The sequence below is a fragment of the Pseudophryne corroboree genome, chromosome 7 (genome assembly GCF_028390025.1).
Source record: "Pseudophryne corroboree isolate aPseCor3 chromosome 7, aPseCor3.hap2, whole genome shotgun sequence".
NCBI classification, from domain to species: Eukaryota; Metazoa; Chordata; class Amphibia; order Anura; family Myobatrachidae; genus Pseudophryne; species Pseudophryne corroboree.
Window position 1 is genome coordinate 130,592,860 of NC_086450.1, and position 16,150 is coordinate 130,609,009.

The 16,150-nt window shown below is 41.8% G+C and overlaps 1 protein-coding gene across 1 annotated transcript in view; it reads right to left on the minus strand.

Annotated features, from left to right (window-relative positions):
* The window catches only part of PSMD14 (proteasome 26S subunit, non-ATPase 14), a 305,697-nt gene that overhangs the window by 213,111 nt on the left and 76,436 nt on the right, over positions 1-16,150 (minus strand). Inside the window, exon 2 of the mRNA XM_063933641.1 lies at positions 14,120-14,171. Within this exon, the coding sequence (XP_063789711.1) occupies positions 14,120-14,167 (48 nt within the window). The 5' untranslated portion in view covers positions 14,168-14,171. The remainder of the gene's footprint in view (positions 1-14,119; positions 14,172-16,150) is intronic.

The window sequence follows — 16,150 nt, forward strand, 5'->3', positions numbered from 1 at the left end:
GTATTGTTGATGTGACACTGCTATAGGAATATGCAGGTAAGCATCCTGTATGTCCAGGGAGACCATGTAGTCCCCAGGTTCCAAGGCCAGAACTATAGAGCGAAGGGTTTCCATACGGAACTTGGAAACTTTCACAAACCTGTTCAATGCCTTGAGGTTGAGAATGGGCTGGGAGGACCCATTCGGTTTCGGGACTAGAAACAGTGGAGAATAGTACCCCCGACCCCTCTGAGCAAGAGGCACCTGTACAACGACTCCTGTATCCAGGAGGGTCCGTACCACCGAATGTAGAGTGTTTGCCTTTGTCTGGTCCAATCGGGCAATCAGGCAAAATCGATGAGGGGGACGGTTTTTGAAGGCTATGGCGTAACCTCGAGTGACTACTTCCCGTACCCAGGCATCTGAAGTGGTCTTCAACCATTCCTGGGTATACCCTAGAAGCCGGCCCCCCACCCTGGGATCCCCCAGGGGGAGGCCCGCCCCGTCATGCGGCAGGCTTATCGGTCTTGGAAGCTGGCTGACGGGCAGCCCAGGCTCTTTTGGGCTTCGGCTTACCAGGTTTAGAAGTGCGGGCCTGCTTGTTGTACGCCTGACTTATTGCTTTACCTGAAGGACGAAAGGGGCGAAAGGAAGTACCTTTAGCCTTCGACACAGAAGGAGCGGAACTTGGCAGACAGGCAGTTTTGGCAGTAGCCAATTCAGCCACTATCTAATTTAAGTCCTCCCCAAACAGAATATCTCCCTTGAAAGGGAGTACCTCCAGGGTTTTTCTAGAGTCCAGAACCACCGACCAGGATCTCAGCCACAATATCCGGCGTGCCAGGACTGATGTAGTAGAGGCCTTGGCTGATAGAATACCGCCATCAGAAGCCGCCTCTTTAATATAGTGAGAAGCTGTGACAATATATGACAAGCATTGTCTAGCATGGTCAGAAGAGATTTCAGCTTCTAACTCTAGGGCCCATGCTTCAATAGCCTCTGCAGCCCATGTTGCTGCAATATTGGGCATTTGTGCAGCACCCGTGAGGGTGTAAATCGCTTTCAGACAACCCTCCACACGTTTATCCGTTGGCTCTTTTAGAGACGTGACGGTAGTGACAGGTAGAGCTGAGGAAACCACCATCCTAGCCACATGTGAGTCTACTGGAGGAGGCGTTTCACAATTTTTAGACAGCTCTGGCGCGAGGGGATAGCGAGCCAGCATCTTCTTTTGAGGCACAAACTTCTTTCCCTGGTTTCCCCAGGGTTCCTGACGTATATCCGCTAGGTGGTCAGAGTGAGGTAAAACTTGTTTAACTACCTTCTGACGCTTGAACCTATCTGGTTTCTTAGGAGGGGCGGATGGCTGGGGATCATCCGTAATCTGTAAAATCAACTTAATAGCCTCCAAAAGATCAGGAACATCCACATGTGAACTACCCTCCCCATCAGCAGTATCTGTGTCAGAATCTGTGGGGTCAGTATAAGCGCCATCTTCATCAGACGAGGTGTCAGTGACAGCAGTGGATTGTGAGGAGATAAGAGCTCGCTTAGAGGACCCCTTGGTCTTAGGCGAGCGAGGGTCAGACTTTTTAGTAGTCAAGGACTGGTTCAACTTCTTCAATTGAGCAAACAAATTATCCGCCCACGGCGGGTTAGCTGCAGAGACCACATACGGTTGCACCGGCATAGGAGGTCCCATAGGGGGTTAGTTTAGTAACTAGCGTATGTAGAAGCATGAAGAAAGTAGCCCACAGTGGGTCATTATGCACCCCCGTTGCCACAGTCCCACTGGGGGGCAAGGAGCCCCCAGAACCAGAGCCCACAGCTGCTATAATCTCCTCATAGGGATCTGTGGCTTCAGCAACATCGGCAGTGTGTTCAGCCCCAGAACCGTTACAGTCAGAAGCAGACATGATATAACTGGCAGTATCAGGTAACACAGTACAATTGTCAGCAGCACAATACCTCTCGCCCAAACCCCTGCGCAGTGCAGTCAGCACAAGCAGGGATACAGGAGAGATATGGTGGCTAAAATCACAAAGAAAAATATGTATTAAAGTATATCTTGTGAAAATCCTATATAATTATAAAACCTGATACACCAAGCCCCCTCAGGTTATAGAATATAGGGATAGCAAGTTGAGTGAGAGACACGAAATGGAAACCACTCAGCAAGCTAATGCACACACATAAAGTCACAGTTATACAATGCAGAGGTTATTACTAACAATAATACTGCACTGGACCAGCTTATATATATAGCTATGTAGTCAATAGATATAACACTGCACAGTAAGAACTGGATGTATATCACAGGGTACTTGTACCAGAGAACCCTGACTAAATGCACTCTCTTAACTAACACTGTCTTATTGACATGTAGAATACTTAAGTGTCATGTAAAGTCACAGCGCTGACAACCAAGCGGCTTTACAAAGGAGGATTTGCCCAAGCAGTCCCAGGAACAGTGTAGCTGAGAGAAATGGCGCCCAAACACTGACAGGGAGTGAGGGAGAGACAGATATGCAGCTCCAGGGCGGAAACATTTGCTGAAATGGCGCCCTGGGGCTGGGGGAGGGGCTCCAGTTCTAAGCCTTATCCCCCTCCGCTGGCAAAACCACCAGGTACTGCGGGCTACACACAAAAAGGTTTTAAGAGAAAACCTGACCTGCACCCATGCCCTGGTGATCTAGTGGGATCGCCTGTACTGCCACAGTGTCCACCACCAGCGCGCGTGGCCCGCCTCCCATCGACTGCGCCGGATCGCGATAAAGACCGGGTCCCGCAATCGGGACCCACTCGCCACCTCCTGAAGCGCGGCCACGCGATCCCGGAGAGCCCCCGTCGTGTGTGCCTGACCAGAAGAAAACCGGAGCCTCCTGCTGTAGTTACCCGGCAACCAGGGCTCGGGAGTGTACAGCGCTGCTGGGAGAGATGGAGCTGCAGCAGTGAATGTCACTAGACATGTACACACTGCTACAGCCCTTGAAGTCTTCACTTTTCTTCTCAAAAAAGCTCTTCTTAGGGCTGCCCAGAGCAGCCCCTGTTATGTGCCTGCTATCTGCGGCACCAACTACAAAACTGAGCTCCTGTGCAGGGAGGCGGGGTTATAGAGGAGGCGGCGCTATGCATTCTGGGAACAGTCAAAGCTTTTGAGCCTGTTGGTGCCTCGGATCAAGATCCTACTCTACACCCCTATGTCTTTCCTTGTGGAGCCCAGTGTACCCCACAGCAGAAAGGGGAAGCAGCGGTCCTTATATTTGTGGACATATATGCTAATTGACTTCAGGTTACCTCTTGTCTGCGCTGGACTTGAGACTCATACAAGTATACTGGCCACATCACTATTTTTTTTATCTATATATCTATATACACACACACTAGCTAGAGTTCCCGGCATAGCCCGGGATTTTAAGAATGTCTGTTTAAAAAAAACAAATGTAAATATTAAACACTCAGTATAAATAACATTGTAGATAGCTGAATATCTGTGCTTTGCTACGGGATGAGGATGGTAAATGAGAATGATAGTGGTTTGTTAATTTACGTTGGTTGGAGATCTAGTATATAGGCATATCTTGCTTCCCTGATGCACTTTGTGTAGTGGCCGGACCACTTTTTGGTCCCCCAAGAGACCCTGCTCTTCCCACTATACAACTCTCAGTCTGTGGCTTCCTGCTGCCTCCATTCCCCTCCTCACATCATGCCAGTGCCCCTGTGAAATGATAGGTGTTTTTACAGTTTCTTATATAGCGCAGCACATTATGTATCTCCTGATATACTCTGTGCTGCTGGCGGTCCATGCTACTTCCACTATATAACTCTCAGTGTGTGGGTTTGTGCTACCTGCATTCTCCTCCTCACATCATGTCACTGGCCCTGTCACATGCAGCCCTGTCATCACTGAGATATTATGCATGTCCTGATATAGTCTGTGCTGCTGGCCCACCCCTAGGGGTGATAGTGGTGTGTTACCCCCAGTGTTAGTTCTCAGAGTGTAAGTCATATGTGTAGCAAGTTTGGTGTAAATTGCTCCAGGCATTCGGGGGTTATGCTGTCTTCTGAAATACTCTGTGCTGCTGTCCCACTGCTAGGGGTTTCTTACCCCTATAGTGTTTGTTCCCAGCCTGTAAGTCATATGAGTACCAAGTTTGTTGCAAATTGGTCAAGGCATTCGGGAATTAGGCTGTCTCCTAAAATACTCTGTGCTGCTGTCCCACCCCTAGGGGTGCCAGGAGTGTCTAACCCCCACAGAGTTTGTTCCCAGATTGTAAGTCAGATGTGTACCAAGTTTGGTGTAAATTGCTCCAGTCCTTCCACAGTTTTGCTGTCTGCTGACATAGTCTGTGCTGCAGCCTCATCTCTAGGGGTGCTAGGGGTGTCTCTCTCCCTCCCCCCTCCAGTACCGGAAGTGGGGCATGTGAACGGGACTCTGGATGGAAGTGGGGCGGACCGCCCTCTATACAGATATTCCTATGTCCGTAAAACCGAAGTGGGGCTGACGTGCATAACGCAGCCGCTGACACAGGAAGTGTGGCGGAAGTGCTCACAATTAATGAAATGAACCTTTTTACTCCATATTCTATATTATTTATGCTTGTTTTTTGGAACTATTTAACATACAGCCTCTCTCCTATATCTTGAACTAGCTCCATCATTGCTTATTGAAAAAGGAGTTACTAAATTTAACAGACTGTTATTTAATAAGAATTGATGTCATAATTAGAAACCTCAATACTAGCAGGTATAAAAGTCAGTCCTGCTCATTTGATCATTACCACTTGATGAAGTCACTGACAAAACGCGCTGGGCACTCCTGTATGACCCTCCATACTAAGATAAGCTATTTTTATATACTACAAAATTTTGACTCCTTTTTTATCCTTTCTATATGTCTAAAAAATTGTTCTAAAAACTTCTTATAGAAAATATACATATTTATCGGTCCTTTTAGTATATAGTCTCATACATATAACTCCACCTCATACCTTTTATGATATATGTATTTATGTTTTGAAGCTATGTTTTTTAAAAAAAACCTTTTATATGTCTCTTGAAAAGAAATTTGTCAAAAAATTTTTTATACATTTTATTTTACTGCGTCCCTATTTTTAATTATATTAAAGTCTTCTAAATACACTTTTAAACACTGTTGGTCGCCAGAACCCCTATTATCCCACATCCTATCTTAATTTGAAACAGCATCTTACCAATGCTGAAACTTTAGGGGACGGCTGACGCCCTTGCAAATGATTGCTGCATTAAAAATAAACGTCAGATATCAGCCGGCATCCCGCACCTGCAGCGAACTCGGACCCTATTACAGATGCCCCAGTGTGAGACTCTGTTGTGGCAAGGCACTATAAGCCCATGTCAGACACACCTTGAGAACATGTTTCGGTCACATCAAACTTCTCTGCTCAGCCCTGATTAGAATGCTATTTGTTTTGAAAGCATCCATTGCGGCATCTCCCGGGTTATAAAGCCTGGTACAGGTTGAGTATCCCTTATCCAAAATGCTTGGGACCAGAGGTATTTTGGATATGGGATTTTTCCGTATTTTGGAATAATTGCATACCATAATGAGATATCATGGTGATGGGACCTAAATCTAAGCACAGAATGCATTTATGTTTCATGTACACCTTATACACACAGCCTGAAGGCAATTTTAGCCAATATTTTTTATAATTTTGTGCATTAAACAAAGTGTGTCTACATTCACACAATTCATTTATGTTTCCTATATACCTTATACACACAGCCTGAAGGACATTTAATACAATATTTTTAATAACTTTGTGTATTAAACAAAGTTTGTGTACATTGAGCCATCAAAAAACAAAGGTTTCACTATCTCACTCTCAATCAAAAAAGTCCGTATTTCAGAATATTCCGTATTTCGGAATATTTGGATATGGGATACTCAACCTGTATTGCACAAGCCTGGTATAGTTATTGCAATCAGTAGATTTAACTCACTGAATGCCTCTACAATTAGGTTTTCTTGGTATTATTTCAACTTTAATATCAATGCTAGTTTACAAACCTCGTTACGAATAAAGCAATGTTCGCATAACAATGTGCTCCCTGATTAAACAGCTCACTTACATAACAAGTGTGACAAGTAATATTTACTCAGTCAAGAGCGGATGAGAAATTGGTCTCGTGCTACTGGCAGGTCTTACAGGTCTGCATATATATTATGACTGTGTTCTCAAAAGCTGTAGAAAACATTTTTTTTTTTTGTTATTTAATGACAAGCCCCATGCTTGGGAATTCACTTTCCAAGTGATAAGGTTTGAGTGCCATCCATGATGCCCTATCCTGGAAGTATCCCAACAATCCCATCTGATAAAATATACTCACAGATGGGAGAACATGATAGATAATTGGCACTATGTTTAGGAAATCTAGTGGCTACTGCCATGCAAGCTAAGTACCTCTCCAAATCAAAGAGCGCGACACTGCTAAGGAAACCAGGATCAGTGATTTTACATTACAGAAAGTACAATACACAAATATCAGACATAAGGAATTTCTCTGACAGCTCATGAAGTGGCCTACAGTATAATGGCGCTGTAGAGACAAGTGTTGGATACGTTTTATTAGTTGTTGTTTTTTTAACTACAGTAAAACGAAAACTAAGTTAAGTAAAAGTAAATAAAAAAAAAAATAAAAATATATCTATCACACACACACGAAGATAAACCTTTGATATCTATATGTTCTGCACTGCAGATATACATATACTTGTCTTCAGTATATGTACTAAGTAACTCTGGCTTCATGTGCAACGGAAGTGCTGAATGTATAATGGAACTAACACTTGTGCTCTGAAATCTCATCATACTATTTGATTATACACTGCTCAAAAAAATAAAGGGAACACTTAAACACAATGTAACCCCAAATCAATCACACTTCTGTGAAATCAAACTGTCCACTTAGGAAGCAACACTGATTGACAATCAATTTCACATGCTGTTGTGCAAATGGAATAGACAACAGGTGGAAATTATAGGCAATTAGCAAGACACCCCCAATAAAGGAGTTGTTCTGCAGGTGGTGACCACAGACCACTTCTCAGCTCCTATGCTTTCTGGCTGATGGTTTGGTCACTTTTGAAAGCTGGCGGTGCTTTCACTCAAGTGGTAGCATGAGACAGAGTCTACAACCCACACAAGTGGCTCAGGTAGTGCAGCTCATCCAGGATGGCACATCAATGCGAGCTGTGGCAAGAAGGTTTGCGGTGTCTGTCAGCGTAGTGTCCAGAGCATGGAGGCGCTACCAGGAGACAGGCCAGTACATCAGGAGACGTGGAGGAGGCCGTAGGAGGGCAACAACCCAGCAGCAGGACCGCTACCTCCGCCTTTGTGCAAGGAGGAACAGGAAGAGCACTGCCAGAGCCCTGCAAAATGACCTCCAGCAAGCCACAAATGTGCATGTGTCAACTCAAACGATCAGAAACAGACTCCATGAGGGTGGTATGAGGGCCCGACGTCCACAGGTGGGGGTTGTGCTTACAGCCCAACACCGTGCAGGACGTTTGGCATTTGCCAGAGAGCAAACAAAGAAAAAGTTTACTCTGCGCCAAAAAACACTTTGTGATACCAGTGTGCAGTCTGTCATGTATAATGATTGACTCAGTACAACTTCAATTATAAATAACCACTTTTTTATTTGGTCTGTTTAGGATTAGCAGCATAAAATACATACATACATAGACTTTGTAGCAATAAATTGCTCTCTAGACAAACAATATAGACAATATACTAAGTATTCTAAAAATAACTTATTGGCTCTGTTTGGTAAGAATTGATTCTTAAACACTGGCGTCCCAGTGTCAAAAACTAGAAAATATTAAATAAATAATAAAAAAATATATATAAAAATATATATAAAGAGTTTTGTAGATAATGTAATCTTTATATTTATATTTACTTTTATTTCTATTTAAACAGTGTTCCCTATTCTCTTTCTTTCTTTCTATACATATGCGAGTTGTATTGTAACTCATCCCATAAAAACTAAATGTATATGATTACAGCACATTTATGGATGTTATATTTCTCAAAACATCTCTCTTTTTAATCAAGCTTCTCTAAGTATTCATTGCAATACAGGTTGAGTATCCCTTATCCAAAATTCCTCTGGTCCCAAGCATTTTGGATATCAGATTTTTCCGTATTTTGGAATAATTGTGTACTATATTGAGATATTATGGTGATGGGACCTAAATCTAAGCACAGAATGCATTTATGTCACATATACACCTTATACACACAGCCTGTAGGTACTTTTAGCCAAAAAAATGTGTAACTTTGTGCATTAAACAAAGTGTGTGTACATTCACACAATTCATTTATGTTTCATATACACCTTATACACACAGCCTGAAGGTCATTTAATACAATATTTTTAATAACTTTGAGTATTAAACAAAGTTTGTGTACATTGAGCCATCAAAAAACAAAGGTTTTACTATCTCAGTCTCACTCAAAAAAGTCCGTATTTCGGAATATTTGGATATGAGATACTCAACCTGTATTCCTATGTAATGAGATAATATGAGATCGCAATATGGGTATCATGCCTGTTTGATTGATTAAACAAGTGAATTATGTGTAATCAACTGGTAGTTGAACAATATAATATAAAACTTACTTGGTAGATTGACTCAGTACTATTTTTTATTTTCTGCTTAAGTGTGTATATATTTCTGTTTTTTACAATTGGTCATGTTAATGTATGTTTGCTCTGATTGGCATCAAACTATAGAAAGTATTCATTGAATTGGCACAGCCGTTAATAATAGAGTCATAAGACTAGTATAAATTCAGGATCATTGAAAGGGGAGGTATCAGTCTTGAGGAAGTCTCCGGTTGCCTAGGAGACGAAACGCGATGACGCCCACTCCATATCGGTCTCTGTTTGGTCTCGTTTGTCCGTGGAACGGACTCACCGCTATACACAGCCACAGCATTTCTCTGCACGCTGTACGCCGGGTGCTCCAGCTGACTGTTAGCCGCAGACCACAATCCGAGAGGCAGCAGTCCGGTGATCAAAGCCGGCGGTATCCTGCAGTACTTCACGTCATGGTTTCTCACTATTACTGAAGCCGGCGAGTATCAGCTAATTACCGCACACGGCTGCCAGTAGCGGCTTCAATTTCAACTTTACCTGTTATCCCATTTGTTCTCACCGGGTGTCTGCTAATGTCCTCCGCAGTGGGGTCAATTACCCGTGGTGTGGAATCAATCACAGAAACCGCCTGACAAGGCCATCAACCAGGGGAGCCTTTTTGCGAATGGAACAGTAATTCTATTCTATTAATCACCTACATATGTGCAATTTACTATAAAACGGACCCTGTATCTAAACAATTCAGGAACCAGCACATTGGTAATTATCTACTACAATTAATACATATTATTCTATAAGAGACTGCATTATCATATTTGCGGGACTTTTTTTTTTTTTTTTTTTTTATTATTTAATATTTTCTAGTTTTTGACACTGGGACGCCAGTGTTTAAGAATCAATTCTTACCAAACAGAGCCAATAAGTTATTTTTAGAATACTTAGTATATTGTCTATATTGTTTGTCTAGAGAGCAATTTATTGCTACAAAGTCTATGTATGTATGTATTTTATGCTGCTAATCCTAAACAGACCAAATATAAAAGTGGTTATTTATAATTGAAGTTGTACTGAGTCAATCATTATACATGACAGACTGCACACTGGTATCACAAAGTGTTTTTTGGCGCAGAGTAAACTTTTTCTTTGTTTGTTCCATAAAATCCCAAGCGACCTAGCAAGTTGCTTTTACTCAGCTGCCTATTCACACTTTTTATATTTATTCACTCAAAAAAAAATTATTTGACCTTTTAGAACTAGCGCCGGATTAGCAGATCTGTGACAATTGTCCAGTTCTGCAGTCCACTAACTAATTTGCCAGAGAACACCAAGATTGGCAAATTCGCCACTGGCGCCCCGTGCTCTTCACAGATGAAAGCAGGCTCTCACTGAGCACATGTGACAGAGTCTGTAGACGCCAAGGAGAACGTTCTGCTGCCTGCAACATCCTCCAGCATGACCGGTTTGGCAGTGGGTCAGTAATGGTGTGGGGTGGCATTTCTTTGGGGGGGCCACACAGTCCTCCATGTGCTCGCCAGAGGTAGCCTGACTGCCATTAGGTACCGAGATGAGATCCTCAGACCCCTTGCGAGACCATATGCTGGTGCGGTTGGCCCTGGGTTCCTCCTAATGCAAGACAATGCTAGACCTCATGTGGCTGGAGTGTGTCAGCAGTTCCTGCAAGACGAAGGCATTGATGCTATGGACTGGCCCGCCCGTTCCCCAGACCTGAATCCAATTGAGCACATCTGGGTCATCATGTCTCGCTCCATCCACCAACGCCACTTTCCACCACAGACTGTCCAGGAGTTGGCGGATTGTTTAGTCCAGGTCTGGGAGGAGATCCCTCAGGAGACCAGCCGCCACCTCATCAGGAGCATGCCCAGGCGTTGTAGGGAGGTCATACAGGCACGTGGAGGCCACACACACTACTGAGCCTCATTTTGACTTGTTTTAAGGACATTACATCAAAGTTGGATCAGCCTGTAGTGTGTTTTTCCACTTTCATTTTGAGTGTGACTCCAAATCCAGACCTCCATGGGTTAATAAATTTGATTTCCATTGATAATTTTTGTGTGATTTTGTTGTCAGGACATTCAACTATGTAAAGAACAAAGTATTTAATAAGAATATTTCATTCATTCAGTTCTAGGATGTGTTGTTTAAGTGTTCCCTTTATTTTTTTGAGCAGTGTATAATGTTCTATAGAGACATATTCGTTTATTACTGCCTCTTTGCTTGACCTTCCCACAAATGTCATTATAATCATCCTTATATATAGGTCATGCACCCAAAGCCATTCTGTTGACTGAATTATCACACCAAAAATAAACACAATGGGGTATATTCAATTGCTGTTGGGTCCTTTCCGACAGAAAGGACAAGACAGCTCTCTATGCAATGCTTGCCGGAAAAACTGAGTCCAGATTGACTAGGTTGGAATCCCTTCCGACCTATGCCAGTCGGAAACTGCCGTCTTTACGACTCTAATTAAATATACCTATTTGTCATGAAAGGTGTTGGCAGTAAATGTGGAGTATACAGGAAGGAGGCCAATACAATGGTCATCAACTGAAATGAAAGGGGATATCTTAAGTTAGACTGGCTACACACTTTTCGATCGTTCGACATACTATATATCGCTAGCACATCAGCGGGTTTGAGCCTATCACATGGTCGACCATACACACAGTCAGACATACCGATATATCTGCATTTGCTGTGCAGCAGGGTTGACCTGAAAGGTCTGAATAACATTATTCACAGACGTATCGAATATATACCGATGCACAGGCAATATATCATCCGATCGAACAAACGATATATCAATAAGTGTGTACCCAGCCCTAAATGCGGTCATGGAAAATGTGTGACAAAATACTAGTATACATTTAATCTCTTAAAGGGTCCATTAGAGAAAAACAAATGTCTCATGCAATATGTATTGCTATGTCTGAAAATGTAGAAATTAATTTGCTTTTTACAATATAAGAGCCCACATTGTAAGTAAAGAGCAGGACAGAAATGTTAGCTGTTGTACTGTATACATTGTGCATATGATTTACACTACATGTTTCTTTACCAGCATTAAATAAAAAATTACATTTTGCTAAATTCTCAGCAGAATCAATTGTATGAAGCCCATATGTCGACCTTTCAGACACATTTTCTCACATTTCAAAAAGACAGTTGACAGAAGCTGGAATTAAGTTAGATAATTATGACATCATTAAAATGCGCATTGAGAACCCTAATGGTAGTCAGATTTCACATAGAAGGTGAGAAACCCGGTTGACTTGTCTGAAATATTCTTTACACAAAGGTTGGGACAGCAGACAAAGGTCAGAGGTAGACACATCATCTGGTCAATTTGATCATCATCCGCACAGCTCTGGTTATAGGCTATGCCACCAGATGTGATTGAACATTTCCTTTCATGCCACTTGAGTTAGGTTTGGTAAACATTATAATGTTTTCGTGTAACAGCCACTATTCACTGCAATATGCCATTAAAGGCCTGATTCTGAGGTAGAAAACAAAGCAAACTAGAACAAGAAATGCGGGCCAAATATGAGCGGGGCAATTCCCCAGCGCTGATCCACTGATTGGTGCTCAAAATCGCAGATAGGCAAGCAACAATAATCAGCGATCCACAGCAGAGTCAGGAAAAACTGCATGTTAAAAGTCCGACTCGCAGATGCCTACCATCGTGTGTTGGATTTCCCCAATCCAGACATCAGGAGAACGGGAAACTGCCCTTATTCTCTATGGCTGTATGGGCCCCATAACTGTACACCTGGACAAATCATGTTGCAATGCAAGGGGTGCATAAACATTTGATGTTTTTTGCATGCAGGGTAAATACCGTCTGCTCCTGCATGCAGCCCACCAATACAAGACCGCTTAATTTTTATACTCAATTTAGATTAGTTTGGACACGCCAATCTCACAATTACATCTCTGCACAACTGAAATCTGCCTCACTTGCAGTGCCGCATGGTTTTGCCAAGGTAATCAGTTACTTACTCTTTTACTGTGCTATCAGGCCAGAAGTCACAATTCCAGTATAATTAGTAAAACTAAACCATATTACTGCTATATTTAGCAATATAGCAAGACCGCAAATGTAGTTTAGGCAAACCCAAAATCTCTTGTAGTGTGTGACGGCCCCATCTCACTGATAGTAACGCCAATGGCCTTAAAGTAAATGGATGCAATTTGGAAATCTGTTTCTGCTGGCATATGTTACAATCAACAATGTATTTTCTTAAGTTTGGAGGATGATTGATATAAATGAGTGCGCCTCTTCCATGATTCTTTACAAGAACAGTTTGAATTCTAATTTCATGATGAAAAGAAAGAAGCACACTAAGTATTACACATTGAACCTGGAAATTCATATTCTAGTAGCAGATATAGACAGAGATGAATAAGCGGTGTGTCGTACTGTCTAAATTGTGGGGGAGGAGGGTCACGGTGATACAGAGCATGGGCCAAACAAGATCATATTATGTTATGCCACACTACAGTTTCCACAGCTGTCTGAAAAAAGACTAATGCACGTGTGTATTGCTATATTGGAAATCCCTTGAGCTGCGCAATTTTCTGCGCAATTTCCTTCCACGTGCATTATATGCAAAATGCGATAGCGTAATCCATTCCAAACATTTCCAGAATGATTAGACTTTTTTTTAATGCAATGTTTTTCTCCAGGCCAATAAGTCTTTTCAGATGTAAATATATTAAACAGGCGAAGAACAAACAGCCAAACATGCAAAATGTTAAAGCATGAACACCTTTATAATGATGTGTACTTCTATACAGCAGAAACCGGACTTTAGCAATACCTTAAAGGTAAAAGCTGCATAATTTACTGAGATTGGCCAGGGGCTGAACAGTGTATTACTGGATGTGAGCCAATCACATGACACGGACCGCTAATTATGGGATGACCTCTCCAGCCAGCCTGCCCACCATTACTGCTGCATATGGTATCAAGATAGGTCACTCAACAGAGAAACATCCCCTTAATATGTAACCATTTTAGTGTTTGTTCCGTTTGAGGCTTTATGGCAAAACAGCCAGTATCTAATGCCATCTTTTCCCATCTGCACAGAGTGACAGACAGAGGGGGGGGGGAAAAGGGAGGAGGCTGCCTAGTAAATACAAAGCATTTTCCTATTTTGGAGTAAACTGCAGAGACAATTTAACAAAACAATCCATTTCAATCTGCTAATTGTGTTCTTACAACTGAAGCAGATGGGACTGGAGCGCAAAAATGCAGAAAGTGTTACAGTAAACCTTGGGGGCAAGGCAGGGACAGAAGCATGTTCACAAATCATCAGGTCAGATGTGTAAGAGAGAAAAAGAAAGCGACTTCATGGTTAAGACTAAAAGCACTTATTGAGTGAGAGCTCAGTGTTAATAACCAAGCATCATAGTAAGTATTTCAAATGCTGATCAGCAGCAAGGCTATCGAGCGAGGGTTACTGACCTGCCCAAGTCCAGGCATGCCACCACCAAGCCTTAGGAGTCGATCCATGTTCCTACAAAAAAAAGACAACATGTACCCTATTAGTCAATCTTTATCTATTGCATTCACCTTCAATCACTCAGTATGCCAGGAATATTGGTGGTAATTACAACACAACATCAGTCTTCCTGTTAATTAACGCCACATATTAATTCAAGAAGTTGTCTCCTACACTAATTAACAGACCGTATTTGCTTTTTTAGGTTAATTTACCATAAGACATAAAGATCATTTCTTATATGCTATACTGTCATAAAAGGTATTTTTCCATTCATTGAGCATCAGTAAGTTCCTAAACCGCTTAGTACAGAAACTATTCTGTACACTAATATAAAGCTCTAACCTAACAAACATCCTCGTTAGTATGCCCTCCATTAATTCACTTAAAAAAATGAAAAGTGAATGATAGCAAGAAAAGAGTTAACTGATTAACTACTAAAATCCTTCATTTTTAGTAAGTTAAAAGTTTTAAAAATAAGCAAAAAAATTTTTGTACAAACGCATGTAATAACCATGGAGCAGTTTGCTAAAAATAAAACAATAGTAACTAAGTAAAACCTGTAACAAATTAATGTAAAAATACAATACGGATATATATATATATATATATATATATATATATATATATATGAGAGAGAGACAGAGGGAGAGGTGTGTGTGTGTGTGTGTGTGTGTGTGTGTGTGTGTGTGTGTGTGTGTGTGTATATATACATATATACACACATACATACGCATATACATACATACATATATACACACATACACATATATATACATACACATTATATTACATAATATATATTTATATTATACACACACACACACATATACACAGGGTAACAGGATATGCGGTCAGCATACCGCTCGTCAGATTTCTGGCTGTCACTATACAGACACCAGGATCATCATACCGCCGCAGGTATACCGGCGAGGTAGGTCATTACCCCTCTATGGGTGTGCACGACACCCATAGAGGGAGAATAGAACCTGTGGTGAGCGTAGCTGGCCACCAAGCAAGCAAGAGGAGTCATTGCACTCACCCCACTGCCGGCATTCGGTCGGTATACGGGTAATCGGCATCCCATGCGTCGAAATATCATACAGAAGCCTATTGCATATGAGTCGGTCTACATTTACTGTGGTTTTCTAAGCATTGCGTCCGAATACGTTATATCTGTTTATACAGGATTCAGTAAATGTTCGCCTACATACTTTAAAAAGTTTTTGTAGTTGATGATGTGCTCATATGACTAATGTATAAGATGTGACTGACTGCAATATATGTTTATCAGTTGTTTCTTCTGATCCTCAATGCTGGTGCATGGGTAGGGTCAGATTGATATCACTTTAAGAAGGTTAAAGTGATTACAGTCACAAATTGTGTAGTACACTGTGAAAGTGATGATCATTTATCATGTCTAAGAGCGGCAAAGGTGACGAAGGTACATTTACAGCAACACTCATATCATGTTCGTCTTGCAAAACTATTATCCTCTCAGGATCTGGTTCAGGATAGTTTGTGTGTAAATTGTTTTGCTTTTCAGCAGAACACAAGGCAGATCCCTGTACAACATCAGGTACAGATGGATCCACCTTGGGCTATGTTTGCACAGACCTTGTCCAGTATAGCTGAACGGATAATTCCTACAGCTTCGGTACCAGGTATAGGGTAACCATACATGCAGCTCCCTACCTACGGTATATCAATTCCCCCAGCAGCTTCTCAAATGAAACAAGCTGATAAACCGATGGTAAGTAAATCTTCACCTTCACAGGCTACACATGACGATTCATCGGAAGATGAAAAAACAGTTTACTCTACCTCAACATATGAAGAGGAGGAAGAAGGTCTCCGCTCAATAGATATAGCTGAATTAAAGCAATGAAGGCCATTCTGTTGTAAGAGGATTCAGCAGAGCCTGTGTTAAAAACCAAGGCACCTGTGTTTAAACGTCCCAAAACATTTAAGACTGAGTTTCCAGGGTCAGACCA